Source organism: Aspergillus ochraceoroseus (assembly GCF_002846915.1).
Source record: "Aspergillus ochraceoroseus IBT 24754 chromosome Unknown P175scaffold_6, whole genome shotgun sequence".
Classification (NCBI taxonomy): domain Eukaryota; kingdom Fungi; phylum Ascomycota; class Eurotiomycetes; order Eurotiales; family Aspergillaceae; genus Aspergillus; species Aspergillus ochraceoroseus.
In genome coordinates, this window is record NW_024468481.1 from 1,707,546 (window position 1) to 1,734,307 (window position 26,762).

A 26,762-nucleotide genomic window follows, 5' to 3' on the forward strand; every position below is an offset into this window, starting at 1 on the left:
GAAGGCTGTGCGACGTCGTCGAGGTTGAAAGAGAAGAAGAGAGCAAGAATGTCCCCCTAGATGTTGTCCATTGCCGCACCCGCATCATCTGGGCTGTCTGAAAGTAGCGGATTCGACGGCATTTTGCGCCCAGCTCCATATACCATCTCCATGAGTTTGGCCTTTTGCTTCTCCCGCACAGAGCGAAGATACTCATAGCTGCCTTCTAGGCCGCGGATCTGTCCTTCAATTACGGCATCTACTGGTCCCAGTGTCCGGCCGTTCCCCCCTGTTTCGATAGCGCCAGAGAAGCTCACTGAGTCGTTGCGCCGGACTAGCGGACTGACGAGTTTGCGACGCAGTGTCTCGAGATTGACCTTGAGAGTTAAGAGGCGCCCTCGGTGGTCCATGAGGAGGTGCTTGTTTGCGACAGTGCGACTGCGTACGTTGGCGAGCAGGCGCTTGTTCTTTTCGTACTTGCGCATCACAGCGGCATCAGGGCCAAGTACGCGCGTCCACAAGGAACTGAGCATTTCGCCTTCAGCGCGCTCCTGTGCGTCGGATTCGCGAACCACAGTTCGCTGCAGGTTCAGGAACTGCCGGTCGATGGATTCGAATAGCGCGAATAGCGCGGTCGAGTGGGTCAGTTCGCTGTTGATCGATTCCTCAAGCACGGATAGAAACTCGGTAAAGGTTCGTGTGAGCGTGGATCGGGTGCGCTGCGCCGAGGTCTGTCCAAAGATGGTCGTTACAATGGTTCCAAATGTGGTAGGAGTACTGGCAAGCTCGGTGCTGGTTGCTTCACCGCTAGGGACGGTAACCCGTTCGAGATTGCCGAGTCGCGACAGCATTTCATGCAAATTGTCAAACATAATAGACGGAAGGGTGCTCGGGGGTTGCGACGACAAGGTCTCTAGCTCGCGCTTAGCCCAATCCATAACGATTAAAATCGAGTCAACATCTGAGTCGACATTGGCGAAAAAGCGCGTCAGTTCCAACGATAGCGACTTGAGCGATTCGGACAGCTCGTCCAGCTGGCGTACAATAATGGGCGCACTGGTCATATTGGTCCCACGAACCGACTCACTCAGATCCCAGACAGCAACACCGGTCTCTTGTAGGGTTCCAATCTGCTGCACACCATTCTCGGAGTAGTAGATGAGCGGTTCAAAGGAGCGCGCAAAGCTTGAGAGCTTGACAAGGTCTGGAATCGCTTGCGGGATACCGGGCATAAACAGCGCGCGCATGAATGTGATGGACATTAGGACGATAAGGACGGATAGGGTGGTGTTGGACTTGGAGCTAGTAATGCGATCGAGCTTTGATCGCAAGTAACCAAATAATGCGACAAAAGGTTCCCGGTGTTGAACTTCTGCGCGCACAGCGAACCGGATATCTTCAAATAAAAAAAAAAAAAGGTCCAGCTGTTAGTATCCCGCGCCAGCAAGCTGGACAGGGTATCAAACCAAGAAAAGCCTACAATTGCTTATGTTATTCTCCGACCTAAAGTCCAATCCCTCGGTATCAGGGTTAAGCCTGTGAGGCGCTCGAGCGGGACTGGGCGACCGGCCCTTGGGTGGTGAATCGGCCTCGGGGGGCAAGGGTACATTGGCAGCGAGAGTGAGATCCCCAGTGTCAGCGGAGAGACTGCGGTCACCGACAACAGGAACTTCCAGCGCATCCTCATATTGCGGGCTAGGTTCGCGCGACTGCGATGGGCTGAGTCCTACGGTCGGTTTCAGGCCCAACCGGCCCTGGTCGACGTTGCGCAGGTAGGGTTGGTGTCGGTACCAGCCACTTCCTGGAACATGGTCATACCTTCGAAAGCCTGGAGGCGACCAACGCTCACTGGTGGGGGTATTCTCTTCTTCCTCACCATCCGACTCCTCTGACCTAAATCCTGAGTGTTGGGAAGGGAGACCAAAGATGGGTGAACGATGGGGATTGCTGTTGTTCTCGAAGTCCTCGAGCGACGCATCCAATGACGGATGGTCATCGAAGACATTGTCCAGCTCGTCCAACATAGTGGACGGCGTTTCGCACAAGCGATAGCGATATTGTAGGGCCAGTTCCAGTCCAGGATAAGCCCCCAGGAGTCCACTCTAAACCGCCGTGATGGGTGGTTTAAGAAGGGGAGGGTAGGGATAAGAGAGTCCGTCGCAAGGGCGCTAATGTATGAGGAACTAGTAGAGTAGAGACGAGACGAGGGGAGGGGGAAAATGCGGGAAGATCAGGAATCCAATAAGAGCGAGAAAAATAAATGATGAAGATAGCTGATGATGAAGAGGTAGAGAGAGAAAGAGAAAACAGAAGATGGAGACGAGGGACAAGGCAGCCTTTTGATGCCTGAGGATGGCGCGACTAACAAGGTTGCGACAAGATACGGGAGGAGGAGGAGGAGTTACAAGGCAGATTTTATTAAACAGTATATATAGGGTCTCTGTATCTCGAAGAAGCTTGGAGTAGCAGTTCAATAGTAGTTAGTTTGTTTGGCACGGAGGAAGTTCATCAATCCAGGACGAGAGAGAGAGAGAGAGCGGGAGGAGAGAGAGGTAGCGACAACGCAGCGCAGTGCCGCGAGCAAGTGTGTGTATGTGTGTGTGTCAAAGAGCGAAGAAAAGCCCCTCGCATAGATTCGATCGTTTTGACTTGACTTGACAACGTCAGTCACTCAGTTCCTCCTCAAGCACTAAATAATAGTAACTGGAAAAGAGCCGGAGAGAAAGAGGAGGGGAGGGGGGGGGGGAAAGGGAAGGGAAATCGAACTTGTAAGGTGGCTGGGCCAATGTAATGGAGGCAACAAGAGGGGTCATGTGCCGTGTTGCGTATCTGCTAAGTAAACTGTAAAGTACCTGCTCCCATCTTCGTTTTAGTAGCAGCAGCAGCAGTAGTAGTAAAGTATGGAGAACTCCGTTCTGCTCCGCACAGCTCCATCGTACTTGACATGACGCAAAATGAATGGATATCAGCGACTCATGAAACAGCCTTGGACTATCGCTAGAGTCGCTAAAGTCGCTAGAGTCGCCGGGATGCTTTGCTGAAGAACGCTCTCCCGTTTGGGCGACCCTATCGTACGATCACGGGCTGCATCGATCGTCCGCCAGATTGTCTGTGCATTATTCGTACTCTGGTACTTCACCCGCCGCAGTCTATCCTGAAGGAACTCTTTCCGGGGTGGCCGGAGGAGGGCTGGAGATTCTCGGGCGAGGGCCGATATCGCGATATCCACGTGACTAAGATCATGTGACAGAAGACAAGATAGAGAAAGCAGTAAAATCACGAGAGGAGATCTCTTAATTCATTATGGCCGATCGACCTGAAAGTTAACCATGATACAAAAGCTGAAAGAAAACATGACCATCAAAGGAATTGGAGGGAATCGGAAAAGTAGACAAGGACTGCGAAGGAAACATGATTCTATAAATATCCACAATGTCCCGACGCACTCAAAACCAGGTCTAAAGAGTAATGTTACAACACCCGCCTGTCATTCGCCAGAACCGACAAACGCCAGGGGGGATTTTCTTTTTATCTCGTCATCTAATCGAAATCTAAGCAGTGCTCTCCTTGAGGTAACTGTCAAAATTAGGTTAGCATGCTATAGAGTCTCTCCAACAAAAGGTAAAATCCACGTACGTGATGAGGTCGTTCCTCTCCTTGCCCTTCTTGAGACCACCGAAGGCCATCTTGGTACCGGGGATGAACTTCTTGGGGTTCTCGAGGTAGGCGAACTGCAGGAGCAACCAAACGTCAGTATCTTCCAACCAAGCACCAAGGGATAAACTAGGGAATGAGAGGGGAACGCACCAGAGAAGTCTCATCCCAGGTCACACCAGCCTGCTTGTTGGCATCGGTGTAGGCGTAGCCAGCAGCCTCACCGGTCTTGCGGCCGAAGAGACCGTGGAGGTTAGGGCCGACCTTGTGGGGACCGCTAGCCTCGACGGTGTGGCACTGAGCGCAACGAGTCTGAAATCACATTAGTCGTGTTGTAGGGGAATTCCAGAGTAGTTGCACTCACCTGGAAGAGCTTAGCACCCTTGGCGGAGTCACCTGGAGAAATCAGCATGTTAGCGGTCTGTTTCGCTTTCTCCGCGGCTTCCAGCTCGGCCTCGCGCATGTCAATGGTGGTGAGAAGACAGAAGGTGTCGAAACTGGTCATGGTGTGCAATTGAAGTGGGATTGAAAGAGTTGTTGCTTTGTGGAATGCGAAGGGGGAAGGATAATAGAGGTGGAGGTTCTTGTTGAAAGAAATTTATCTCGAGGAGGAGTGTAGGTGTTGAGACAAAGAGGATGTGTTGTGCTGGGGGAATTGCAACACCAGGACGAGCAAAATTGCACCTCCATATTCACCGCAGGCTCATCCCATGTCCAGCCAACGCCGTACTGTCCAGACATGCGATGGGTGACTGGCAACGCGCCGACACTAGAACTAGGAACAAAAATTGGCAGGGAGGGAGCTTACCAGGAGCGAAACCAGCGTCTTTACCCATTGTGAAGATATATAAAAATAAAGATGAAGAAAGCGTAAAAGATAGGCTGTACAAGCGAAATAGAATCGCAAAGAAAGTGGCAGAGGACAGCGAGAGAGAGGAAATAACGCAAGCTGGCGGAAAAAAGAGAGAGAGAGGGAGAAAAACTTGCGATCGACCGAGAGAATTATTTGTAGAGCAGCCTTGGAACTTTTCGACTTGGCCCGACGCCTCCCGTGATCTGGGTTTGGGCCAATGAGAAGCAAGATGATTCAGCACATAGCGGGCGGTGCCGGGACTGACAAATTAGTAGTACAGAGTGGGTAATGATACGAGTATATTTTCAAGGGTTGCTTTAAAGGTAACCAGATATATTTTCTTATATATAGTAAAGATGAACAGTATATTGCATTTGCCTCTAAGATTCACTTTATATACGCCTGATTACCAAGGTGCCCAGTATTGGAAGTAGGAGTCGAATGACCTCATACAATGCATTCACCTGGTGAAAACCGGGAAGTGAAAACTGGAATTTGGTTGATTTCCCAATCCAGGAAAGTCAGTATTTTAACAATTGCAATCACAATACAAGTAATGGTAAATCCGCGTTCTGTCATTCGTCCCGAGCCTGCCCTTGCGCATACCTGGAAAATCAGGCAATACTTTGCGAGTCACGTGCATCTATCACCGCCGAACAAGGAAGGCAGAAAAGCCTCAATTTTACATACATTTTTTTTCCCCAGTTCCTGGGTCTCTTTTAACTTAGATTGACTTGCTCGAGGGACCCCTTCCTCACCAAAAACTAAAGAAAATGCCCCCCGTGACAATCCCTCGATTCCTCCTTCCCAGAGGTATTCCCTCCACCAGGACACTTCTCGCGTTATCGGCCGCACGCAACACGACGACCTCCACATCTGGTCCCAACGCCCGTCGATGCGCATCAACAAACCCCAACTCGAAACCGCGAGTCCTCGCACAGCCGGACAAATTCCGCCCGCCCTCGCATCCTGCCCGTCGCGTGGTCCAAACCCGCAATGGCAAGGTAGTCAATTACCCTGGGCCCAAGCTCTCCGAGAAGGAACAGGAAGAGCAAAAGACAAGACAGTATCCGCATATGTTTCCGCCCGAGGGGACGGTGATGTATAAGTTTTTGACGCATCGATGGATCCATATTTGGATTGCTATGGTATGTTTTTTTTTTTTTCTGCTTTGTTATTTTGCAGTATTTTTTTTTCCCCAGCGGAAGAAAAAGAAGAGAAGAAGAAGAAGAAGAAGAAGAAGCTAATCAAGTCCTTTCTTTTCGTAACAGGGTGTCCTCACTTCCCTGGCAACATTCACCTTCAGTACAAACTTCAAACGCACCTCGCCCTTCGCTCACTTGCTCCCTCCCTGGTCGGCACTGCTTTCCCATCCTATCGATACAATCTCCCAGACGCTCTCGGTGCTCCGCATGCATGTGCAGCATACCTCCATGGAGACAAGGGAGAAGCGACACCGCCGAATCGAGGATGCGGAGAAGAGACGCCAGTATCGAATTGCGCATGGCTTGGAGGAGCCGGATGCCGCTGAGGAGGCCAAGGGCGCGGAAGCCGTTGATGACCAGAGCCCGATTGCCGTTGACGTGGCTGCCGCTTCTGCTGCGGGGGTGAATGCGAATGTGAATGAGAATGAGCATGCGGGCGAGTACGTGGACTGGGAGGGGAAGAAGAGGCCGGTGAAGAAGTGGTTGGGGATTTGGTAGTTCTCTTCTCTTGCTCTTGCTCTGTCTGTCTGTCTGTCTGTCTTTTGCGTCTTGCATCTCTCTCTACGTGGATCCTAGGCGCGGAGTACGTATATTTGGGGAAGCTGATAAGGAGGCCCCGGGAGGGGATCTTAGACTTGGGAAAGAGATTAGATGGTACATGTGTAACATTATCACAGTTGTCTCTGTATTATTTTCTATATACAGTTCATTATTTCTGTATTCTATCATGACTTATCATTCCAATTCCCATTCCCATTCCCATTCCCATTCCCATTCGATGGGTTGGCCCGGGCCTGGAGAGACTTGAACGCGTGGAATTGCGCAATACAGCGCAGCAGCAGCAAACGACTCTTCCGGAAAAAGAACTAGCTTATCCAACCTGCACTCCCTCGAGACCTTCTAGAACCTCCTCTCCAACACCTCCCTTCTCAAGCACCATCTTGACTATCCTCGCAATGGTAGCCCGCTTCACCCCCCCGCGTCTTGGCCGCCACACACCGGGCACTTCCTCTTCCCCCGTAGACGGATTCACCACAACCGACTCCTCCGCCACGCCCGCACCCCCAGCGCCCAAGGTAGTCGCATTCTCCGAGGTCGGGACACCCGGCTGCGTAAGCCGAGACGGCGGATCTACTGTGCGGATAGAAAGTAACTTGAGTCGGTCTGAGTTGCTGTCATATGCAACCGAGACGGCGAGCACGGCATCCGCCACGGCGATTTCCTCACGGCTCGGATCGAAAACCACATTCTCCGCCACGGAGATGACGAGCAGCGTTACTGGTGGACGGACTTTATGGAGCGGGGATGCGGGGCCAGGAATAGAGCGGTGGTGACTCTGAGCTGTGAGGCGTGGGTAAAGATATTCCGCGGCGTTCCAGTCGTCGTCGAAGAACGGGTCTTCCTCGCCCTTGGATTTGAGCTTGGGGAGTTTTGTTGAGAGGAGAGCGAGATGTGTGGTGAGAGAGAGGAGGGGAAGAGGATAAGAGAGTGGTTGAGAAAGTAGCAGAACCTGTGTGTGTGTCGCCAGTTAGTTTGGGTTAAGACAGAAAAAAAGAAAGAAAAAAAAAAGAAACCTACAACAAGATGCAACCTCCAATGCCACCGTCGATTGATCACAAGCCTCCCCTTCAACCCACCAGCCATCTCCCCAGCCGAAACCGACTCAATCAACGGCTCGCGCATCATCTCGGCCAAAAACACCGGCAACGCATCATCCGCCCGAAACCCAGGGATCTCAATCGACATCTGCACCCACGACCCGTGGCCCCCCCCGCCCCGACCGCACCGCCCGTGGACGACGACTCGTCCCCGTCATTCTGGAGAGTTTCCGCATACTCCTCAACCGACATGCGCTGCGCCAGACTCAGCGCGTCCGCCCCCAGCGCTGTCTTCTCGACTTCCGCCTTGACGCCGACAATCGCCTGCGTGCCATCTGCAAAGCCCACGCGCGCGCTGCCATTCGTGCCTGGTAGGATGTCGGTTTCGGCTGTGAGGGGTCGGAATTGCGTGGGGGAGCGGCCGTCGGGGCGGATAGGGGTTCCGGGGAGGCCGAGGGAGGTGTAGAGGTAGGAGAGTTCGGCGGGGGAGAGATGGGGGGTTTGCGAGGCGGATGAGGCTTGTCGTTGGGCTGCCATTGAAATAATTGAAGGCAGAGAGGGGAGAAGAAAAAAAAAAGAATGTGAATGGGGAGGGTTTCGTAGGCGGAATCAGGGGTCTGGTGCAAAATTGCAGCAGTTGTGTGTGGAATCACAGGCTGACCATCACTAAAGCAGGTTGTTCATGCTATATTCTAAGAGAAAGAGAGCTTGCAACAACTTTTATTCATCTTGTGAAACTTCCAAGATTGCTTGAATGCAGAGCTGGATGGGGAAATTCTGCGGTATGCGGAACATTGTTGTTCCACTCCTTTTTAAGAATCCAAGGAACGATCTACAGCTTCATACTTCGAACTGGTTTCCTCTCTACAATTTACATGAGATCACTATCTATATAGAAGAATTAGGTATATTGTTTCCATTAACAAGACATGGACGGCGTTTCCGCCAAAGTAGATTCAGTATATTACAAGAGTTCGGAGTCCAGGACCAGCCACCAGTTGTCCATCCGGGTAATAAATTGTACATAGGGTGAAAGAAATTTTGGAATGTTGACGCCACATCACTTGCCATATTGCAGCCGACGTAAGAACGAAGGTAGAGAAGCTCGGGATGTAGAAAACAAGGATAGGTGACGAAAGCATTGCAACAAAGGAAATGGGGTAGGTGAGGGAGGATACATATATGTATATAAAGAACGATAAAAAAAAAAAACCTGCGACTGGCGCGGTTGGTGTTGAACATAAAGGGTAATAATATGCATGACATGCAAGGAAGGAGAGAAGAGAAACACAGCATGCCGAAAATAGTTGCGAGGCCGACTGTATCTATTAAAAAAAAAAAAAAAAAAAAAAAAAGGCCTTTGGGGTATGCAGACAAGAACAGCCAACAAATGAAATATAACCTGGGCTAATCCATGCCCTATACAACAAAAGGCAAAAGAGAGGGAATAGTCGAAAAAAAAGGATAAAAGGAACAAACCCTTCCGGTCAAGGAAACAACAACAAAAAAAAATCAACACCGTATCCTGTACGCCTTGCTCGGTTAGATCGCCAGTATGTGCATGATCACCCCAGGTTTTCCTTTTTTCAATTAGGTATAAACAAGATTGTAAAACAGATAACATGAAAGGAAATACACCACGCCTTGGGAAGCGATGGATCTACCTCTAAGTAGAGCCCGTCAAGAAGTTGCTTGACGTTGGGTTCATCCAGTCGCGCTCCTCATATGGGGGAGTAGGCCACTGTCGACTCGAACGATCCGCTTTCTCATCCGGGGGTGGTAACATCCTGCTTGGTGTTGCATCTGGGTTACCAAAAGAGACACTGTCACACTTGGCTGATGGAGAGGGAGTAGGGTAAGGGCTGGGAAGAGGTTGAGAGTTGTCATTGGCCAACGTGTGACTGTAGTTTGAGGACGAATCCGACATTTGCGCCTGAGCTAGACGCTTAGCAGCCCGGCTTGCAGAGTGCAACACCTCGTCCAAGAGCTCATCCTCCTCTTCAGGGGTCTCATAACGATGAACAGGGTAGTTAGACACTTGGAGAGCACGTCTAGTCCGACTGGAGATAGGGCCGCCAGTCCCGCTGGTGGAGACAGGGCTGTCACCCATGGACCGAATAGATCCCTGGGGCATTGATTGGCGCTTGGTGGCATCAACCGGAGAAGTGATGCTAACGGGCACATTGCCAAGGGCCGTCGCGTCAATAGAGTATTTTACATTTTGGAGAGCCTTGTCCAACTCTGAAAAATCCGACGGCTGTTTGGGCTCATTTACGTTGGCAGAATCCAAGGCCAAGGACGACCGATTTGACCAAGGCATACAGCCAGCATTAGCCTCAATATCGTCATGTCCCATGCTGGTTTGGTTTCGGCCTGATAGCCGACGGGCTCGCTTCCGGAGATGAGAGAAGAAACTCTCCTTCTGGCCGAGGATGGTGTTTGTATTGCTCCCGAGGCCATTAAGCGCCCTCTCGGCCTCCTGACGGTGAATATCAGAATAGTGGTTGCCATGGGAGTTCACTGAAAGTTGTCGGCCAATCTTCTTGCTCGACTTGGCGTTCACATTGTTAACATCTCCATGAGCAGGAGGGTTGGCTTGCGCGGTGACTGCGTTTGATAGAGGAGAAACCGGTCGAATTGAGGGGAGGATTGGCATGGGAGCTCCATGAGCCCAGGTAGCACGCTTACTCATGACTTGTTTGGTCTTGCTTGCCTGTACTTCTGTTGTTGTATCGTACGAGACTAGGGTAGGCTTCGCAGGCTGCTCGATTTCCGAGGCAAGAGCAGGACTCTCGGATCTGCCGATGAGGGACCTTCTAAACCAGGAAGGCTTGGATCCAAGAGTGGGGGAATCATTTGAATCTCTGGTTGGGGACTTGAAACTTCTGTCCGATTGCTTGCGGCCCAAGAGGCGAGCTGTGGAGGACTTTGGCCGTAGGGGGTCCACTGCATCTGCAAAGTATTCATGGTTCATTGCTTGAGTAGAGGTTGGTCGGTTCTTGGGATCCCACATCAGGCACCAGGTTACAAAATTGCTGAGTGCCACTGGCCATTGAGGAGCTGGCAGAATGCTCTCCATTGAGTGAGGGGCCATCTATTATATTATTAGATCGAGTTCTTATAGACGGTCGAAAGGGGGGGGGGGGGGGGGGGAAGAAAAGAAAATTACATACCTTGGGGAAAGTGAAGCCCAGCTTTTGGGCCAGACGAGACCCATCACGCCACTCACCACCACCGATTTTGGCACCGGACTTGCTATACCAGTTTCCCGGGCTTCCCATGATTTCACAGACGCGCCAGACCTGGTCAACTTCATTACCACCGGGAAAAAGGGGCTTGAGGGTTGCAATCTCGACGGCCATAGCACCCACTGCCCACATATCAACGGGTGCTGAGTACTCGCCCGCGCGCAGAAGAACCTCTGGTGCACGGTACCATCGTGTAGAGACGTATGTTGTGTAAGGGAGTTTAGAGTGGGTCTCACGAGCCAGGCCGAAGTCGGCAATCTTGACTGTGTAGGTAGGAGGGGTTGAGGGGGGAGTAACGAGGTTAGAGTAGCGGCTGAATGTCGAGTCATTAGGCGCCGTTGTAGATACCAGGATATTCTCTGGCTTAATGTCGCGGTGGAAGAAGTGGTTGGCGTGGATGTGGTCTAGACCGGCCAAGATCTGGTAGAGAATGCTCTTGACGTGCTTCTGCTCCAGGGGCTTATGATCGCGGGCCTTCATCAATTGATAAAGATTGCCATCCATGTACTCCATGCAGATGTGCAACTTGCGGGTAAGCGGGTCGAGGAAGATGTCAAGGGCGGGGACAAGATGAGGATGAGGCGGTAGAGTTCGGAGGAAGATGACCTCCCGCAGCTCCAAACATGGAGCTAGCGAGTCGAATGTCTTTTTCATTGTTTTGATGGCAACCTGAACATAAGATAAGGGTTTAGTGACTCGCCGTCCCCTCGCCATATGAAGACGCTTACCAGAGTGCCTCTGCGGGCAACATTGGAGCCGGCTGTCCGTACACGGGCGACAGCGACGCTACCAAAGCTCCCATCACCAACTTCTTTCATCAATTCAAATCTTTCCGAAAGAGACGATGTGGAGGTCGGGGTTAGAGCCCCGCGCGAGGGGTGTTCGTAGCAGACCGTCATATTGACTCTCCTTTGCTCTGCCAGCAGATGAAACCAAGGGAGCTGTGATGACTAGAGGGAGAAACAGAGACATTGGTTAGCTGATGGGGGTAGCTAATGGTCGTGGTCCATGGAACGGGCCGGATCTCACCCTCTAAAGAATGGATTGATTTGGGAACGATTGTATAGAGAACTTCCAATAGTTATCGGAAGCTAGTCAACAAACCCACGTGTTCATCATCCGAAAATCAAGCGAAGTGAGGCCTGCGGAGGACGAAGGAGTCGGCTTTGCCCATGGAGGGATGAGGTCAAGGTGTGAGGGATGATTTGGAGGAGAAACTGGGTAGAGATGGAAAGGAAGATGAGGGGAAGGGGGTAGTCATGTAGCTCTAGCAAAGGAAACGGAGGAGAGGGAGAGGGAGAGAGATGAAAGAGGAAGAAGCGGAGTGTCTGGAAGCTAGATGGAAGACCCAAAGGAGTGGACGTGATCCAAGAAGGATCAAAGTAATGATAGAAGCGGGCCCCGACTTGGTGGGAACTGCCACTATACGAAAGGGATGAACAGAGGCTGACCTGGTGATTTGGGGGGGGGGGGGGAAGAGAGTGAAGGAAGTGAGCGAAGCCCCTGACGCGATGACAGCTTTGCCAGGAGGAGAAATGGATGCGTGGAGACCGAAGTGAAGAGGCGGTCGACCACGGAGGGAATTGTGGGAAAAAAAAAAAGGTCGGTGTTGCAGATCAATAATAATGATAAAATAAATAATAATCAAAAAAATAATCCCCCAAAAAATCTAATTTCAAACCCATGCAGGTGGATTATTGAGGGGTGAAAAGGGCTTCGTTTTAATAGAGAGGGAGAGCAGTGCTAGAGAGAGAGAGAGAGAGTCAAGCAATTTCTCTGGAAGATTCAGAAGGAAAAGTCCAAAATAGGGAGGAAAGAAGAAGAAGAAGAAGAAGAAGAAAACAAAAGAGTGGCAGTCGGTAATCTCTATCTAAATGAAGGAATGACGAGGACACGAGTGGTCAAGAAGCAAAGTCGAGAGAGTACGGAGTAGAGAAAAGCAAAGCAAAGCAAAGCAACGGTTCAGAATTGAAAGTCGAGAGCCGGAGAAACTAAAGAGAGACTAAGCTGGACTACAGGATTTTAGGTCGGAAAGGAGAGCGACTAACCCGTGTAATTTGAGCAGTGATTTCTGATTTGACCACCAGGGGGAAAACTAGTAGTAAATGTTTACTTGACTGTAGTCGTCGTCGTCGTCTAATTATATGAATAATTGCCACCTTTTATAAGACTCCACCAAAGCAAAGGAAGAAGATCGATGGTTCCGTCCCATGGAAATCCCGGGTTCGTACCATAGGAAGAAAGTATTGTTTACTTGGACTTGATATAAAAACGAAGATATAAGGATATGATATATATCTTGCATTGGATGTACTTTGGATGCTGGAAAGGATTGTGATACAAAGTGCGTTTGGTCTGGAGTGGAAGTTGGAGTTCAGTGGATCCCCCAGGCACCAACCATGCTGGTGAATTTATGTATTTAGAGGATCATTCATAATCATACTTCACCTGTCTATAACTATAACTAATTCAGTCCTGTGTAATTAAAAGAAATGAAGAATAAAAATAATAAAAAAAAGACTCTTACTCAAGCAATTCCCCCCCCTCCGTCAAGTGGAGTGTTTCTGCCCTAACGCCAACCCTTCTATAGTATGGAGTACCGGTATATCTTGATTGTGACACTGGGGTTGAGAGAGATCAATTAAGAAGCTGGAAACCCAATCCATGACTGAAATTTTGGGATGAACTTTTGGGAGGAAGAAACCCTTCGTCTCTCTCTCACTTGCTCTCTGGCTTTGCTTTCCAGTACACACGCTTTTCGACGCGTGATGGACCCAGGCCCAGCCTTAATGGGAAGTCCACATGGGCCCCGGCCTCTAGCGATCGTTAGACGGGCCCTAGCCAGGATGGACAGGGGAAATTGGAAATAATGATTCATTCTGCTCTTCGAGGTGTGGCCTGCCTTGGAGTGAGCCCACGCGGGCAGGGTCTGACTTTCTAACTTTTTGACTGTTCGTTCCACTGCCAGTTATAACGATGGCAGGTGTTGGTCAGGTTATAAGTCGACATTGAGCTCTCTGTAGAGATAGAGGGGAGAAAAGAGAAGACAAGTGAATTGGGTAGTTACTTGAGAGACAATCCATGTATGCCATGCCATTCATTCTCTACGAAAAGACATAGGAGAGGGGTTATCCAGCACATCATTCTCTCTTTACTCCGTACAGTTAAACAGTGGACACGGTTCATGCAGGTTCTTATTTCTCCCAGTACGGAGTACAGAGTACCTCTAAGCTCTTACCCTAAAATCCCAATTTCTCCCTTCCATTAACCAACTGTCACCTGGTTAAGGTGGGAGAATAGCCTGGTGGCTGACCGCCAATATCGAACCACATCCTGGCCCAAAAAGTGGCTGCACCCGTCTTGAGTCTGAATCTGCGGAAATAGAGAGAGAGCAGACCATAGTTCGAAGGTAACCGTTGCCTCCTTCCGAGGACGAGCACTTTGTGACCTATGAAATCCCAGACGGTATAGGATGATTATTTATTGATCTCCAGCCGCGATAAGAGCAGAGAACATCGGATGGTCGCCACATTGGCTCCCAAAGCAATCAATCATAACTACGGAGTAGCATGTGGAAGGTTTCGAAAAAAAAAAAAAATTAAAAATTAAAAAAAAGGTACTCTAGCTCCGTGTTACACAGTAAAATCTGACGGAATACAGAAGGCTTTCTTTTTGCTTTTGGGGGGCTAATGCTCATCACCGATCGCCACAGTCCCTGTTTCGGAGGATGTATCAGGTACCGAGTTCAAGCTATGAACGACCAAGACGTTTCAATTTCTTTAGACTCGGAACGGGAGGTGAGGCTGAGAATAGTATACCCATTCTGAGAATCTGAAGTGAACCGGTCGTCTCCTTCGGCAGGATGTTACGGATACAGAATACATCAAGCACTGTTAATCATCGGCCCCGTAACTGCACATCATATCATACTCACAGCAAGATCAGATCCATTGCATAAGACTATGGATTCCACCAATGTTACCTGGGAGATTGTCGCTGTCCGACGACAAAGCGACTTGAGAAATAACACTGCAGATTCTCACTGGAGCGTGTGGCATTGTGGGTTCATTACCATCATGGCTGGTGGCACGTCAATGTCATCGATCGTAAGCAGGAATGACGCTTGGGGATGTATCTGTACCATCACTATATGCTGTACATACTCCGATATGATGATTCATGCAGTAGATCTGATTCTTGTGCATATGAGAATCATCAAAATGAATAAATGCATGTAGTGTGTTGTCTCTCCAGCACATTGACTGTACAGGTCATATCAGTCACTTGACCGGTGTTGTCCACTCAATTCCCGCCTCCCCGAAGTTGGGGGCTTGAATTGATTTCCAACAACCGCGGTGAAGACTTCAAAATTAAATGAGGTTAGGGGGAGAGTTGCGTTTTTTCTTTGTTTCTGGATTCTCTCTCTCTCTCTCTCTCTCTCTCTTTTCCCGTCTCTCCAATACTCGAGGAATTGTACACACCCCCTTTTCTGCCAATACACCACTTAACTGGGTACAAGAATCTTGTCCTCCAGACTCCGGAAAAAACACCAGTCAGTACTCCGAACAGTGGGAGTTCCTGAGTCAGAAAAAAAAAATTTAATAAAAAATTCTGCAAGATTTGGGCACCAACGCTGGCTGCGCCAACAACCGAATAATCATGCTTGATTTGCGCAGGTGGGCTTCCCGGCCCCAAACGGGAAAATTCAGAGTCAGCCGCGGGAAAAAGAGAGAATAGAATACGGAGTACACTAGGAGTCTAGGAGTACACATTATCCTGCTGCTAGTCTGTTCCCGGGTTGGTTAATGGCCGGAAGGATGACCCAAGGTGGATAAGACCCGTCGGATGGCTATGGCAATTTCAGGTTCCGTTTCGCCGGGTTTGTCGTCGTTATTATGGATTTTCTATTGCATCGGCCAAAAAAAAAAAATTGAAGCGGATTTCCGTGGGTCTGATGATTGCGCGCCGGCTGGTCGGGGAAGACGGATCAATCCCCACCCAGCGGAGGCCCGTCCCGACTCGTTTCTCCTGCTCTTCTGTCTTTGACTCCTGAGTCTTGATTGCTGCTGCTCCAGTGCTCCTCCTTGAGACGGAGGGCTTAGAGTGCCACTACCAGGTAAGTGAGCCCATGTGGATTGATGGAGACAATGACTACGGACGACTAAACCATTCCAAAGGATTAGTTCCCCCTCCGGTGCATTCCTAAAGCCTTCCAGAAGGATGAAGCAGGTCCCAGAACAACTTTAGCAACTTACTACGAGCAGGTAACCGCGGCATCCAGAGTCCCGGGAGTCCAGGGACATACAATTGGGGTTTAGTTCCTGACTACTGAGCAGATACGAGGGAAAGAGAAAAAAAAAAAACAAAGGACGGAGATGGAGATGGAGATGGAGATGACTATTTCCAAACAAAGACCGAACTGAGACTTAGCTACTCCGTATCTGGTTGAAGATTCAAGGTGCTCCGTATCCGTACTATCTATGTACGGTTGGAGAAAGTACGATCCCTTCTACTAATAACTAACTAACGGCTGCAAAAATGATCAGCAAACCATCCAGCTTAGCAGCCATTCATTCATGGATGTTATTGCATGCTTCCCGAACGGGGGCCGTTGCTAGTAGTTAGTTAACTATCCATTATCTGCTTTGAATTTGATTACGGAGTACGGAGTACTAACTATAGCCATGGGATGCAGATTATCATCTCCTATTCTGAGTTTCTGTATCCGTACTCCGTACCCTGCTTACTTCCTGTCTGCCTAGTTTAACTTTAGTGTCTCCAGACTCAAAGAACAGCAGCCACGGGACTAAAAAAAAGACACCAAAACAAAGGCTCCCTGAGCCCTCTCCCCTGTCTCCCTCCCGTCCCGAACCTCTCCAGGCATTCGCTACCCGTTTGAATCAACCAGTGGCAGAGCAACTCAGGAAAGTTAAGTTGAATGATGGATCAGACGGGTTGATTCCATGGTAACTCCCGTCGATCTAGCCATTAGTTACACTTATGCAATAGTTAACTAGTTATTCTATACGGAGTAATATTCCTGCCAGTAGTCTGGAATGACCGACCGGTAGGGAAGAAAAGAAAAAGCAATGGTTAGTTATTTCGAATTTAATTCAAATAATCTACTCTGTGCAATTACGGAGTACCTACTTACTACCTTAGGTAGACAGTACCTACAGTGAGTGGAAGACTTACCTTGGTTCTGGGAGGATGCGAAAGGAAAGGAATGATGAGTATGTATGTATGTACTAATTTTCTAAGCTGCATGTTCCCGTCGCGACTCTCTACCGATGGTAGGGACAAGATATGTCACTGCTCTGTACGGAGTACCTGATGGACTGACTGGTCGATTCGCTTCCCTGGATCAGTTCTCTCTCTCTCTCTCTCTCTCTCTCGGTTTCGTCGTGATGGAAAGGAAGTACTCATACTCAGGTTCCGGAAGGACTTGTTAAGTGCTCTGTATAATATGAACAGTGCTCGCTATAGTATAATATAATATAATATAATATAATATAATATAGAGGAGAGAAAGTTCTCCGATCCACGCTCTCATCTAAGAAAAGAGTTTACGGGCGGATGTAACGGAATCAATCCCACGTCGATGAATGACTCCATCAAGATACTCGACTAGCAATGCAAGGTTCGCGTCCTCCTGCCGGCGCCCAACGACCTGGATAGCTGTCGGGGCATTCCGATAATCTTCAGGCCCGGTATCTAGACCCAGATTAGTATTCGACAACACGACAACAGAAAGCAGTGAGTGAGTGGGTGGGTGGGTGGGTGAAGGATGCGTTAGACTAACACAAAGCATAGTAAGCTCTATCCATCTCGCCATAGTTAGCGCCGTGGTCTGCGACATCCCCGCCATTAACCCGGTCGACAGGCATAACAGCACTAGGGTTATCGAGATAATTCCAGAGCGCCGTATATGTGATTGCCCGCCAGGTGTCGTGGGGAACGGCAGTATGAGAAGCTGGAGGCATGATCAGGGCATCAATCTGCGTCGCGTTCCAGAGAAGCCTGTATCTCTCCTGATGCTGTGCGCGGAGTTCGCGGGACTGCGCGAGCTCACCGAGAGTCTGTGCAGTTCCGTCCTTCTGGACTAGAATTGCTGCTGAGGGGACCAAGGGCTCGCCGGTTTGGGCAAGAACGTTGCGAACAAACTGTAAAATGTTTGTCAGGCCTGGATTTGCAGAAAAGGAACTGGAGGTAGGGTTTGTCTCACCTCTCCCCCATCCATGGCAAAGTTGCTGAGCAAGTTTTGTAGGATCTGCCCGATCTGAGGAAGCTTTATGGGGACAATATCAATCCCAACAGCTTTCAAGGCATTGACAGAATGCTCTAAGGCTCTGCGCTGGGGAGGCGTAACGCTGAGCAGGCCGTCGTCCTCTGCCACGCCTATTCGGAGTGTGCACTGGTGGTCTGGAGGATACCGAGGCAGGCTCGCAGGCCATGACAGGTTAATACACTGCGAATCATACCTTGGCGGATGGGCTTTGATGATGCATTCTAACAGGTACCGGCACGCTCGTGCGGATGTGCACATTGGCCCGACTACAGGCGTGATATAAGGCAACCCGACCTTTACTGGAAGTCTTTTGTTCCCCAGGGGAATAACATCGGCGCTGGTCCGGATAGCATAAATGCCACACGCAGCAGCAGGGATCCGGACGGAACCTGCAATATCAGTCCCGATTCCGGCGACGCTGCCACGCAGAGCGATTAAGGCTGCTTCGCCGCCACTGGAGCCACCCGCAGTCAATGCGGTATTCGACGGGTTTAGAGTTCGGCCCCAGATGTGATTGTCCGAATCAGATGTCATCATGGTCTGCGGTATGTTGGTTTTGCAGTAGAAAACTGCTCCCAGGCCAATGCAGAAGAGTCACCAGATTAGACGGTTTCGTCGCTGGCCGATTCACATAAGCGACAAACCCAATCGTCGAGTTGAAGCCGGGGATCTCAAAACTGTCTTTTAGCGAGATAGGCAAGCCGAACAAAGGCCCAAGTGCTGAGGTGGGCTTTGATCTGCGCTCGAGATCGAGGGATTCTGCACGTTCGATGGCTGCGTCAAACATGATTTCCGTCAACAGAAGAAGTAATTAGAAAAAGGGAACCTTGAACTTCTTACCAGTTGAAGAGCAATGGCCGCTCGCTTGCAGAATGCAACCGTCACAGCCTCGACCGAGTACTTTCCCTCCTTCATGAGGCGAATGAGATCTACGGCATCATACTGCGTCGTCAGGGTGATCTCCTCGCCGGTCAGTATGCCACAGGTGGACGGTACGTCGAGGACATTACTACCCGGAGGAAAGTGGCAATTTTGCAGCTTCCAGGACTCTGGAATAAGTGCGTCTCGACTGGCACGATTCTCCGTAGGCAGAGGGAATAGTAAAATTTCAATTACTTTTCCCAGATTAATTCCGTCATCTTGCAGTCCTTATATGCGTTTCAGCTGAGCTTCCCTCCGTCGTATACTTCAATTTATCAACCCCGGATGGTCCAATAGCAAGCAAAGACCAGAACCTTGCGCTAGTCCGCTTTGGGACTCAAGCCTCCGACGGCTGAAATTGTCCCAAATGCGGAATGAGCCGTGGGAGATATCGGACAAGAAAGACGATTGATTCATCGCGGAATACTAAACAGAGGCTCTTGATCTAATATGTCGAACCATGAGAAGTCTGGATTGCTCTTTCGAATATGCCAAACCTTCTTGAGGGACTGTTCAACCGTCAACAAGCAAGGGTGTAGAGGGGGGTTAGTTCCAATGGAATAGAGTAAAGAGAGAAATTTCTCCCTCTCCTCGGGGGTTTCTGCCTCGACGCCTCCGACCAGGATTGGGAGAACGGAAAACCGCGGGCGTGTCTCCGTGACAGCGACACAGTTCTCAAGCTCAATCAAAATGGACCGGCGCATGACTCGAATCGACTCATCGGGTTTGTAAGATTGATATTGGAGACGGTGCAAAATGATCCAAACCGCACATTGGTGTGTGCCTTGGCGTGTCCCATTAGCAAGACTACCTCTCGCGCTGAGAATTTCTCCAAGAAGTTAGCTGGGACAGATACTCTCCAGGATTCGCTCTGCTGCTTCAGCCTTTCCAAGTTATTCGGTTCAGGCAAGCCACCGTGCTTAACCGCAGCACTTAACGCGCAGATGTCATACCAGAGTGGCAGTTGAGTGGCGCATAGTCCAGCTGCGCGGTCTATTCCTCTATAGTTGTTCACTGGGAAGCGGAATACCGGAACCTGTCTCCGCACTAGACATTCGAGGGTATCTACAAACGCGAGACATAAAGCGTTCATGGCAAATCCTGGGTCATCCCATATATCCACATCCTTCGGGTCGATGAAGGAGAGCGTGAAGCGATAGATTGGTTGCATTGAGATGCCAAAAACCAGCAGCTGGACGGTGGCGAGGCAGATCCTAAGAAAGAGAATTCCGTGAAGGTTCTGCGGATCAGAGATACCAAGCTCCCGCAGCTTTTGCATCGCAGCAGTCCAACGTATTAGGGCCAGATTCAATCGGTTATCGGGCTGGGCAGTGGCAAACAGGCTAGCTAGAGCTAAAAAGGGTTCAAGTAACAGACTAGGCGATGCGAGAAGGCAGAATCTCATATAGTCCGTGTATTGTTTGCAGAAAGATGGAAGCAGTACAAACGCATCCGATACTGCGCCACTGTAGATCAGGTCGAGAAATACACGATCCCGGCCTCGAAGGCGGCTCAGGGTGGACGATTGATGCGTACTTATTGGATATCTAGGTGATGAAGGGCCAAGATTCGACTAAACCCAAGCAATGGTTATAGACGAATCTCCATGGGGTATGGCCAGGTCCCTTCTCCGTCGGCCTGGTACTCCCAGCTTCATCTGATAAGTACGGCATCGATCGCAAGCTTGGTCTGCCTTGTTGGAGTATTTTTGTTTTGAGGACCTACAGCGGTCGCACGCACGAAGGACGGGGTCAGAAGGCATTTTAAAATGGTGGTAGCTCGAGCTCTCGTTTCATGATTCCAACTGAATGAGTAGTAGTTAGTCGTCAGCAGAGGTGAGGGAGATGCAAAGTGAAGGAGGAGTTGCCCCACAGCTTTAATACAGGGTACCAGAGATTAATTTCAATCAAGACTGGTGTTTTCAAGTTGTATAAAATTCAACCAGAGCGACTTTCTTTATATTTTAGATCCTACACGGTATCTTATTAGGAAGAAGTGTTTTCAATTAGGGTGGGTGGGGAGTCAAAACAACTGCATTCTGGCAATATATACAATACCTAAGTATATATAGGTAACTATATCATGAACATTCTCCCCCTTCAAATCTATTTACAAAAGGATAATAATCTTTACTTCTAAACTATTTTTATACCTCTACATGCTTCTCCTGGTGTCTATAGAGGCCTGTAAAAATTGTTCACTTTCTCCAGGCATCATCTCTCACTGCTTTATTCACCAAGGCCTATAGAGAACAAATACCAGAGATAGACCTCTACACTGCTGGAATCAAACACCTAAACAAGAGAGAAATTGCGCTGCTTGCTATATACAGTGAAGTAAGGTCCATGTGCAGTGAAAGTATTGTCAGGCTTTTCTATTATGTTCTCTCTTCCCCTCTCTTCCCTTTGCTTTCCTTTACCCTCTTCTTCCTTTTCCATCTCTCTCTCACACCCATATCTGCATTCTTCCCCCTTCAATCTATACTCCCCTGTCCTTTTTATCCTTGGCTCAAATGAATCTCAACAAGTTATCTCACTGAAACTTTTCAATACCTATCTCAAACTCTCTAGTCAACCGTGTCGACGATGAACCACCGGAGCTCAGGCAAAGCGCGTATCCCAAGCGCCTACGCTGGGGGCTACCAGGAGCATATCAAGAATCGGTGAGTCCTCCGTCCTTTGGGCTTCCGAAACCGTAAAAATCCGAGCAGAATCTAACAAAAGCGTCTTTCCTTAGGCTCGAGAGTGTCGACCTGCCCGAAAAGTAAGGGAGGCCCTATCCCCTCCACTCAGTCACTTATATAAGACAGAATCAAATGCAAAATATGCAGGAAAATCCGCATGCAGTCAGCCTATTCGAAGAGACAGTTGGATATTATACGTAGTGTCATCGTTTATCAAGGTGTTCAAGCCCTTGGCGCTGGCCACGCAAAGTGTCGAGCTTGCGTAGGTGGGCAAACGGTTGAGCTGAGGTGCTCTATCTGTGAGCAGGTCAAGAGTTTGGACGAGTTCGCGAAGAGCCAGAGACAGGAGCACGAGTTCGCAGTATGGCTTCTAGATCTTCCTAGGTATTTGTAGCTAACAGCCTTCTTCAACAGAGATGTTTTCAATGTGTACAGCAGTACGTAGAGACTGAGCCTGTTATCGACGAGCAGAAACTGCTTATCGAGAATGACTTTTCTACGGTCCAGGATACCATGGTGAGTGCCATGTATTCTCTTTCTAGCTCCGACACGAGTCCAACGCCGAGTCAATGCTAACAAAGTTAAAGAGTCAAGTTGATGATGCATCCTTGGGCGGACCAAGTCGTCAAATCCCCATGAGTTCTGGCGATGACGATGAGGATGTCTCGGTCGCGGGAGGTGTCTGGATTGAGCCAGAGCGTCTCTCCCACTCTAGCGATAAGGGCAACGGGGCTGACTTGTTTGGATACGACTTCCGTCGCGGCACAAATGAAAATTTGTCTGTCCACAGTGGCTGGTCATCGTGGGCAATAAAGGAAGCTTCAGCAGTAACACCCGCTACTTTGTCAAAGAAGAAAGATTCGGCATTTGCGAAGGTGCCCGTAAGTTTATCCCCTCGCGATGTTGCCGATGTCTTGTGTACTGTCCTGACCATGAGCAGGGTTATCGGGAGGAGAGAGTCGGCGGAGTCCCACGGCATTTACAACTTGAAGCTGCCGGTCGAGCGCCTCCCGTAGACGACGAAGAGGAGGAGGAAGCTGGTGTTGAAGATTTCTTGTGAACCATGGAATGACTTGGGAGGATCTTGGTTCCTCATGCCCGCAATCCCAAGATGTACCTATATCAACAAATACACATACCAAAACCAACACAATCCAAGTTAACAGGCTTCCCTTGCCCAGCACTTAACACTTCTACACTAGCTGATGAAAAATCACTGCGCCGCAGCCAACCGGGGCGTGATGTATGACTAGAACCGGTCACGGCGGCTGAAAGGGCAAAAAACGAGATGAGAGACAAAAGAACCCTTCAAGTTAGGCTACGATTCTTTTCTTCTTTTTTTTTTTTTTTTTTTTTAACGTCCCTTGTCATATCTTTCATCCTTCCTTCATGTTGGCTGTTTTACCTAGCTGTGTGATCCCGTTAGTTGGTTACTTGATACCCTCGTCTCACAAAGATCTCATTTGCTCAGCTTGCCCCACGCCTGCTTTGTCTTTTACATACTTGCCCTCACTGACAAAAGCTCTCGAATTCGTTGCCACAACAAGCACTTTTGACAGCTTTCCATTGTGTCTTTGAGTCTCTTTTTCCCCTACAGACTCGATCGCACAAAGGAAGATACTGGCTGCGATTCAGTGATTGTGATTTCCTGCTTTTCCACTCACAGTCCTGATGGCTTACGATGCCTTTCAAAATGGCTCGAATCCATTCTCCCAGCCAGAGAATCCTAACACTATAAATATTACCGAAAGTCACCCTTCCTCCTTCAGTCCTCCATATCCATTCCGACCTAGCTCCGACCAGATCAATATGCCAGCCCCTCCCGACTCAGCCCCTCCCCAAGGCTACTATCCAGATCCTTTGTGCGAGCAGACCAACTGGGCACCCCCCGCGCCGCCACCGCCGCCGCTGCCTGCTTCTCAAGACCAGGTCAATGAGGAAGTGACACCAGCCATGGGGAATAGTGGTACTGGCTCGTACATATCGCCTGAGCTCTTATCCCAGATCACAGCAACTGTGATCCAACAACTCAGGGCGGCGGGTTTCGAGAGCGGATTGGGTAACAATCAACAGCCTCCGCAACCTCCACCACAATTAGGATCTCCATATCCTCCTCCTGTTCCCCCTCATCCAGCACAGGGAGATTCGACATCGCCTCCTCCCCCCCAAATCATTGCGGAAGAAATACCACCTTCTCCCCGGCCTGCGACGGAACCTGCTGCGTACCCACCACCGCCTCCTCCTCCGGAGACTTCGGCCCACCTTGATGCTAAAGGGAGTCCAACACCCGCACAAGAGAGACGGGAGTCGCCTGTCAGCCAGATGAGCAACCCTAGCCAGAAGACTGATAATCGTCCGAACCCTCCTGTACGGGGCGATACTTTCCCCACAACTTTGGAGAAGATATGGGGAAAGCTTTTTGAAGATGGCAAACCGACTGAGAGGCTGGGTCAGTTTCTACGGGGAATTGCAATGCACTTGGTAGGACCTATCTCTAATAGCTAAGGAATGTTCTGTGACTAACAATCTTAGATTGAAAACTTTCCACCGGGAAACACTCTCGTTGTCACCCCAGAAAAGCTGCAGCGGTTTTATGCGGATACCGATGTGCCGTCAGACCCTTATCCATGGCAAGGTAAATGTGTATGCTCCTGGCTCCTTTCAACCTGGCTAACTCACGGTAGACATATTTGACGACCGTACTTCTTCAATCTCGAGACTGTTCCGCGAAGTCGAAGCAGAGCATCATCTTGTGCAGGATAAATTAAACGAACGGCCGGACATACCAGGCCTAACGCCACGCGGGTTCCAAGTCTGGGCAACGTTAATGATACAAACACACCCGGACAAGGAATTCGAACGGCTGCAGAAAGCTGTGCTCCATATGCCAATCAGTAACCCAGACAACCGAAAGGAAAGATTTCCGAAAGAGATCCCACGACGGCTGTTCCCTGAAACACCGGATCTCCGTCTGAGAGAAAAGGTTGACGAGTATATCATGAAGCACTGCGGCGTTGATTTACCTCCCATCACCGATGACGAGATCAGTAAAGTTGCCGCCTACCGCCACAAGGCGTCTGCAAGCCCCAACGTCTCTATTGCGGAATCCACTGCCTCCATCAACGAACGCGAAAGAAAACCGTACTCATCTACCTCAGCTGTGTTCGACGACGACGATACCACCGAACCATCTCGCCCCGCCATCGAACGAAAGAGAAAGCCCTACACCGCGCAGCCCGGAGGCGGGAAAGTCCACGAGGGCCCAGAGACCCCCACACACCATCATACCGGCTCCTTTTCCTCAGCGTCCGGCATTAGAGAAGGCCGTGTGACCACAATCACCCGGGTCCCAGGGTCTCCTACCTTCCGCAGCGGCTCTCGAGGAGCCCGAAGCTCAACGGCGCACCGATCTCGCAGCCAATCGCGCGGGTTCCATGCCGGTCATGAATATAGACATTCCGAAAGCGATCTCGTGAATAACAGTGGCTCCAGGACCTCGGGAATCAAAACCAGCGGCGACTACTACTACAGCTCGCCAACCTCAACTCGCCCAAACGACCTGCTCGATGATAACCGCCAGTATCGGGACCACGAGGGGGACCACCGGCCGTACGAGTCACTTCGTGGTCGTGAAAAGGAGCGCGAGAAAATCAGATACCAGGAGGGGGCTCCGCAGCGGTCGAGTTGGGTCGGCGAAGACGACGAGGGTTACTACCGTGGCATGCTTGGAGGACAGGGCGGTGGCCCTGCCAATTCAGGGTATGACTACAAGACTTATAGGTAATGGAACAGGGTAACCTGTCTCTTTCTGGACTTTTTTTTTCTTTCTTTTTTTTTTTTTGGGTGCATGTTTTACTTCGTTTATCTATTGTCTCCTCTTTCTTGTTTGTACACCAGCGCTTTTGTAATGGATTGATAGCGGGCTTGTTGGATTATGATTTATGAGAAATGACCTGACTAGTTAGTAGCTTAGCTACACTGTATACCACAATTATATAGACATCCCCCCCCAAAACTCATGCACATTAAACAAGTAACATACTATACTATATATACAAGGGTCATGCTCACTGACACGAGTCATATCATATCTATACAAATCATAACGTCGTAACCTATATTCTATCCTCCACAGCCGCTAACAGCCAAACTTCGCACCTTCAAGCTCCCGCATCAACGCCACGCCATCCTCCCTACACCTCTCTGCCTCTCTCTCCCTCTGCGCCTCCTCCCTCTCCCAGATCCCCCAAATCCTGCCCCGGTCCCTCTCCTCTCTCTCCGCGCGCCTCCTCGCCCGCCTCGCCCGCCTCTCCTGGTCCCCCTCCACCTTCCTCCCTTCCTCATCCACCATCTCCCGCAGCCGCGCCATCTCCGCTTCCCCAACCCACCACGGCACAGAAAGCACCTCAACCAGAAACCGACACCGCTGATCGAGAAACCGCATTTCCGCGCCGGTTTCCCGCACGGGGAAGAACCGCTCGAGTTGGATCTGCACCGTGGAGCGGAACACCGAGAGCGTGCCCTTGATGTGCACCGGGGCACCGACTGCAAGGGCCTCGATGGAGAGAGCCGTTTGCGTTGTTGCTGTCAGGTGTGGTTGGGGCTGTCTCTGGACGGGATGCAGGCCGTCAAGTTCGGGTTCGGATTTGAGGCTTGGACTGGTTCCGCGCTGGGACTCCGACTCCTCCGCTCGCAGGACCACGATGTCGATCGTTGCGCCGCTGCTGTCGTCTAGGGTGAGGATTGTTCTGCGTGGGACTTCGGTCCTGGCCACAATGATGCCCATTACCGAGACGAAGCGGATCGGATGGTTAAGGTAGAAGAATAGGCCTTGGTCTGGGTTTTTTTTCTTTAAATTTGTTTTTTTTTTCCCCGCTGATTAGCTTGTTTTCATTTCATCATGTAATGTAATACTTTTGAGGGGGGGGGGGGGAGGGTTGGTTCTTTGTAACCGTGTGTTTCGAGTCAGAGTAAACCAGGAGAAGACTGACTAGGTGCTATTATTTTACGTACGAGCCACTCACTACCTAGTACTACCTACCTGCCTCCGAAAACAAAGAAGAAAAAAAAAAAAAAAAGTATACAACTCTGCACTGTACCAAGGACCGGACAAGAAAGAAAGAAAAAAAAAAACTCACCCCCAAATTCAGACTTTCTCTTCAACCCATGCACATCTGCTGCACTCATCTTTACCCAGGTGAAATGAGTCGGGGACGCCTTGAAGCAGAATGCCGGGTAGAACGTGAGCTGCGATGCTTCGCTGCTTGTCGCCATTAGATCATTTTTGATATGTATATTGCGTGCGTGTCGGGGTTTCCGCGTTGCTGTTGGTG

General features: G+C 49.9%; 11 protein-coding genes across 11 annotated transcripts; 4 read left to right on the top strand and 7 right to left on the bottom strand.

The window, feature by feature from the left end:
* Positions 1 to 56: 56 nt before the first annotated feature.
* On the bottom strand, positions 57 to 2,003 carry P175DRAFT_0534014 (uncharacterized protein; the record flags this gene model as incomplete). Its single annotated transcript, XM_040900103.1, has 2 exons — positions 57 to 1,375; positions 1,460 to 2,003. The coding sequence occupies 2 exons, from the start codon at positions 2,001 to 2,003 to the stop codon at positions 57 to 59; spliced, it is 1,863 nt and encodes a 620-aa protein (XP_040750960.1).
* A 1,527-nt stretch (positions 2,004 to 3,530) lies between these two features.
* Positions 3,531 to 4,469, bottom strand: P175DRAFT_0510808 (uncharacterized protein; the record flags this gene model as incomplete). Its single annotated transcript, XM_040898542.1, has 5 exons — positions 3,531 to 3,555; positions 3,616 to 3,710; positions 3,787 to 3,945; positions 3,998 to 4,029; positions 4,442 to 4,469. The coding sequence occupies 5 exons, from the start codon at positions 4,467 to 4,469 to the stop codon at positions 3,531 to 3,533; spliced, it is 339 nt and encodes a 112-aa protein (XP_040750961.1).
* Positions 4,470 to 5,235: 766 nt separating this feature from the next.
* On the top strand, positions 5,236 to 6,443 carry P175DRAFT_0517814 (uncharacterized protein). The gene is made up of 2 exons (XM_040899008.1): positions 5,236 to 5,634; positions 5,758 to 6,443. Exons 1-2 carry the CDS (start codon positions 5,260 to 5,262, stop codon positions 6,187 to 6,189), a joined length of 807 nt encoding a protein of 268 aa, XP_040750962.1. The 5' UTR covers positions 5,236 to 5,259; the 3' UTR covers positions 6,190 to 6,443.
* Positions 6,444 to 6,562: 119 nt separating this feature from the next.
* P175DRAFT_0559130 (exosome non-catalytic core subunit RRP42) lies at positions 6,563 to 8,011 on the bottom strand (the record flags this gene model as incomplete). Its single annotated transcript, XM_040900894.1, has 3 exons — positions 7,473 to 8,011; positions 7,270 to 7,437; positions 6,563 to 7,201 (listed from the first exon to the last, which is right to left on the bottom strand). Exons 1-3 carry the CDS (start codon positions 7,824 to 7,826, stop codon positions 6,563 to 6,565), a joined length of 1,161 nt encoding a protein of 386 aa, XP_040750963.1. The 5' UTR covers positions 7,827 to 8,011.
* A 944-nt stretch (positions 8,012 to 8,955) lies between these two features.
* On the bottom strand, positions 8,956 to 11,436 carry P175DRAFT_0440890 (serine/threonine-protein kinase; the record flags this gene model as incomplete). Its single annotated transcript, XM_040894047.1, has 3 exons — positions 8,956 to 10,383; positions 10,463 to 11,206; positions 11,266 to 11,436. The coding sequence occupies 3 exons, from the start codon at positions 11,434 to 11,436 to the stop codon at positions 8,956 to 8,958; spliced, it is 2,343 nt and encodes a 780-aa protein (XP_040750964.1).
* Positions 11,437 to 14,150: 2,714 nt separating this feature from the next.
* P175DRAFT_0503102 (uncharacterized protein) lies at positions 14,151 to 14,966 on the top strand. The gene has a single exon (XM_040897549.1). The coding sequence runs from the start codon at positions 14,500 to 14,502 to the stop codon at positions 14,773 to 14,775; it is 276 nt and encodes a 91-aa protein (XP_040750965.1). The 5' UTR covers positions 14,151 to 14,499; the 3' UTR covers positions 14,776 to 14,966.
* A 2,124-nt stretch (positions 14,967 to 17,090) lies between these two features.
* On the bottom strand, positions 17,091 to 18,964 carry P175DRAFT_0510812 (uncharacterized protein; the record flags this gene model as incomplete). Its single annotated transcript, XM_040898543.1, has 6 exons — positions 17,091 to 17,251; positions 17,340 to 17,700; positions 17,763 to 18,365; positions 18,424 to 18,599; positions 18,659 to 18,834; positions 18,942 to 18,964. 6 exons carry the CDS (start codon positions 18,962 to 18,964, stop codon positions 17,091 to 17,093), a joined length of 1,500 nt encoding a protein of 499 aa, XP_040750966.1.
* Positions 18,965 to 19,431: 467 nt separating this feature from the next.
* P175DRAFT_0494695 (uncharacterized protein) lies at positions 19,432 to 20,151 on the bottom strand (the record flags this gene model as incomplete). The annotated part of the gene is made up of 1 exon (XM_040896027.1): positions 19,432 to 20,151. One exon carries the CDS (start codon positions 20,149 to 20,151, stop codon positions 19,432 to 19,434), a length of 720 nt encoding a protein of 239 aa, XP_040750967.1.
* Positions 20,152 to 21,058: 907 nt separating this feature from the next.
* On the top strand, positions 21,059 to 22,568 carry P175DRAFT_0559136 (uncharacterized protein). Its single transcript, XM_040900895.1, has 6 exons — positions 21,059 to 21,408; positions 21,483 to 21,509; positions 21,577 to 21,790; positions 21,844 to 21,945; positions 22,017 to 22,310; positions 22,370 to 22,568. The coding sequence occupies exons 1-6, from the start codon at positions 21,332 to 21,334 to the stop codon at positions 22,487 to 22,489; spliced, it is 834 nt and encodes a 277-aa protein (XP_040750968.1). The 5' UTR covers positions 21,059 to 21,331; the 3' UTR covers positions 22,490 to 22,568.
* Positions 22,569 to 22,813: 245 nt separating this feature from the next.
* Positions 22,814 to 25,213, top strand: P175DRAFT_0559137 (uncharacterized protein; the record flags this gene model as incomplete). Its single annotated transcript, XM_040900896.1, has 3 exons — positions 22,814 to 23,910; positions 23,962 to 24,064; positions 24,114 to 25,213. The coding sequence occupies exons 1-3, from the start codon at positions 23,101 to 23,103 to the stop codon at positions 25,211 to 25,213; spliced, it is 2,013 nt and encodes a 670-aa protein (XP_040750969.1). The 5' UTR covers positions 22,814 to 23,100.
* Positions 25,214 to 25,382: 169 nt separating this feature from the next.
* Positions 25,383 to 26,703, bottom strand: P175DRAFT_0517820 (OB-fold domain-containing protein; the record flags this gene model as incomplete). Its single annotated transcript, XM_040899009.1, has 2 exons — positions 25,383 to 26,265; positions 26,568 to 26,703. The coding sequence occupies 2 exons, from the start codon at positions 26,701 to 26,703 to the stop codon at positions 25,568 to 25,570; spliced, it is 834 nt and encodes a 277-aa protein (XP_040750970.1). The 3' UTR covers positions 25,383 to 25,567.
* Positions 26,704 to 26,762: the final 59 nt, after the last annotated feature.

What these genes read in the sequence shown, in the direction of transcription:
- P175DRAFT_0517814 (XM_040899008.1), top strand. Translation starts at nt 5,260, where the DNA reads ATGCCCCCCGTGACAATCCCTCGATTCCTCCTTCCCAGAGGTATTCCC. An exon ending in TCCATATTTGGATTGCTATG is followed by an intron (nt 5,635 to 5,757) that starts GTATGTTTTTTT and finishes TTTTCGTAACAG; the next exon opens with GGTGTCCTCACTTCCCTGGC.
- P175DRAFT_0503102 (XM_040897549.1), top strand. Translation starts at nt 14,500, where the DNA reads ATGGATTCCACCAATGTTACCTGGGAGATTGTCGCTGTCCGACGACAA.
- P175DRAFT_0559136 (XM_040900895.1), top strand. Translation starts at nt 21,332, where the DNA reads ATGAACCACCGGAGCTCAGGCAAAGCGCGTATCCCAAGCGCCTACGCT. An exon ending in CAGGAGCATATCAAGAATCG is followed by an intron (nt 21,409 to 21,482) that starts GTGAGTCCTCCG and finishes GTCTTTCCTTAG; the next exon opens with GCTCGAGAGTGTCGACCTGC. An exon ending in CGGCATTTGCGAAGGTGCCC is followed by an intron (nt 22,311 to 22,369) that starts GTAAGTTTATCC and finishes GACCATGAGCAG; the next exon opens with GGTTATCGGGAGGAGAGAGT.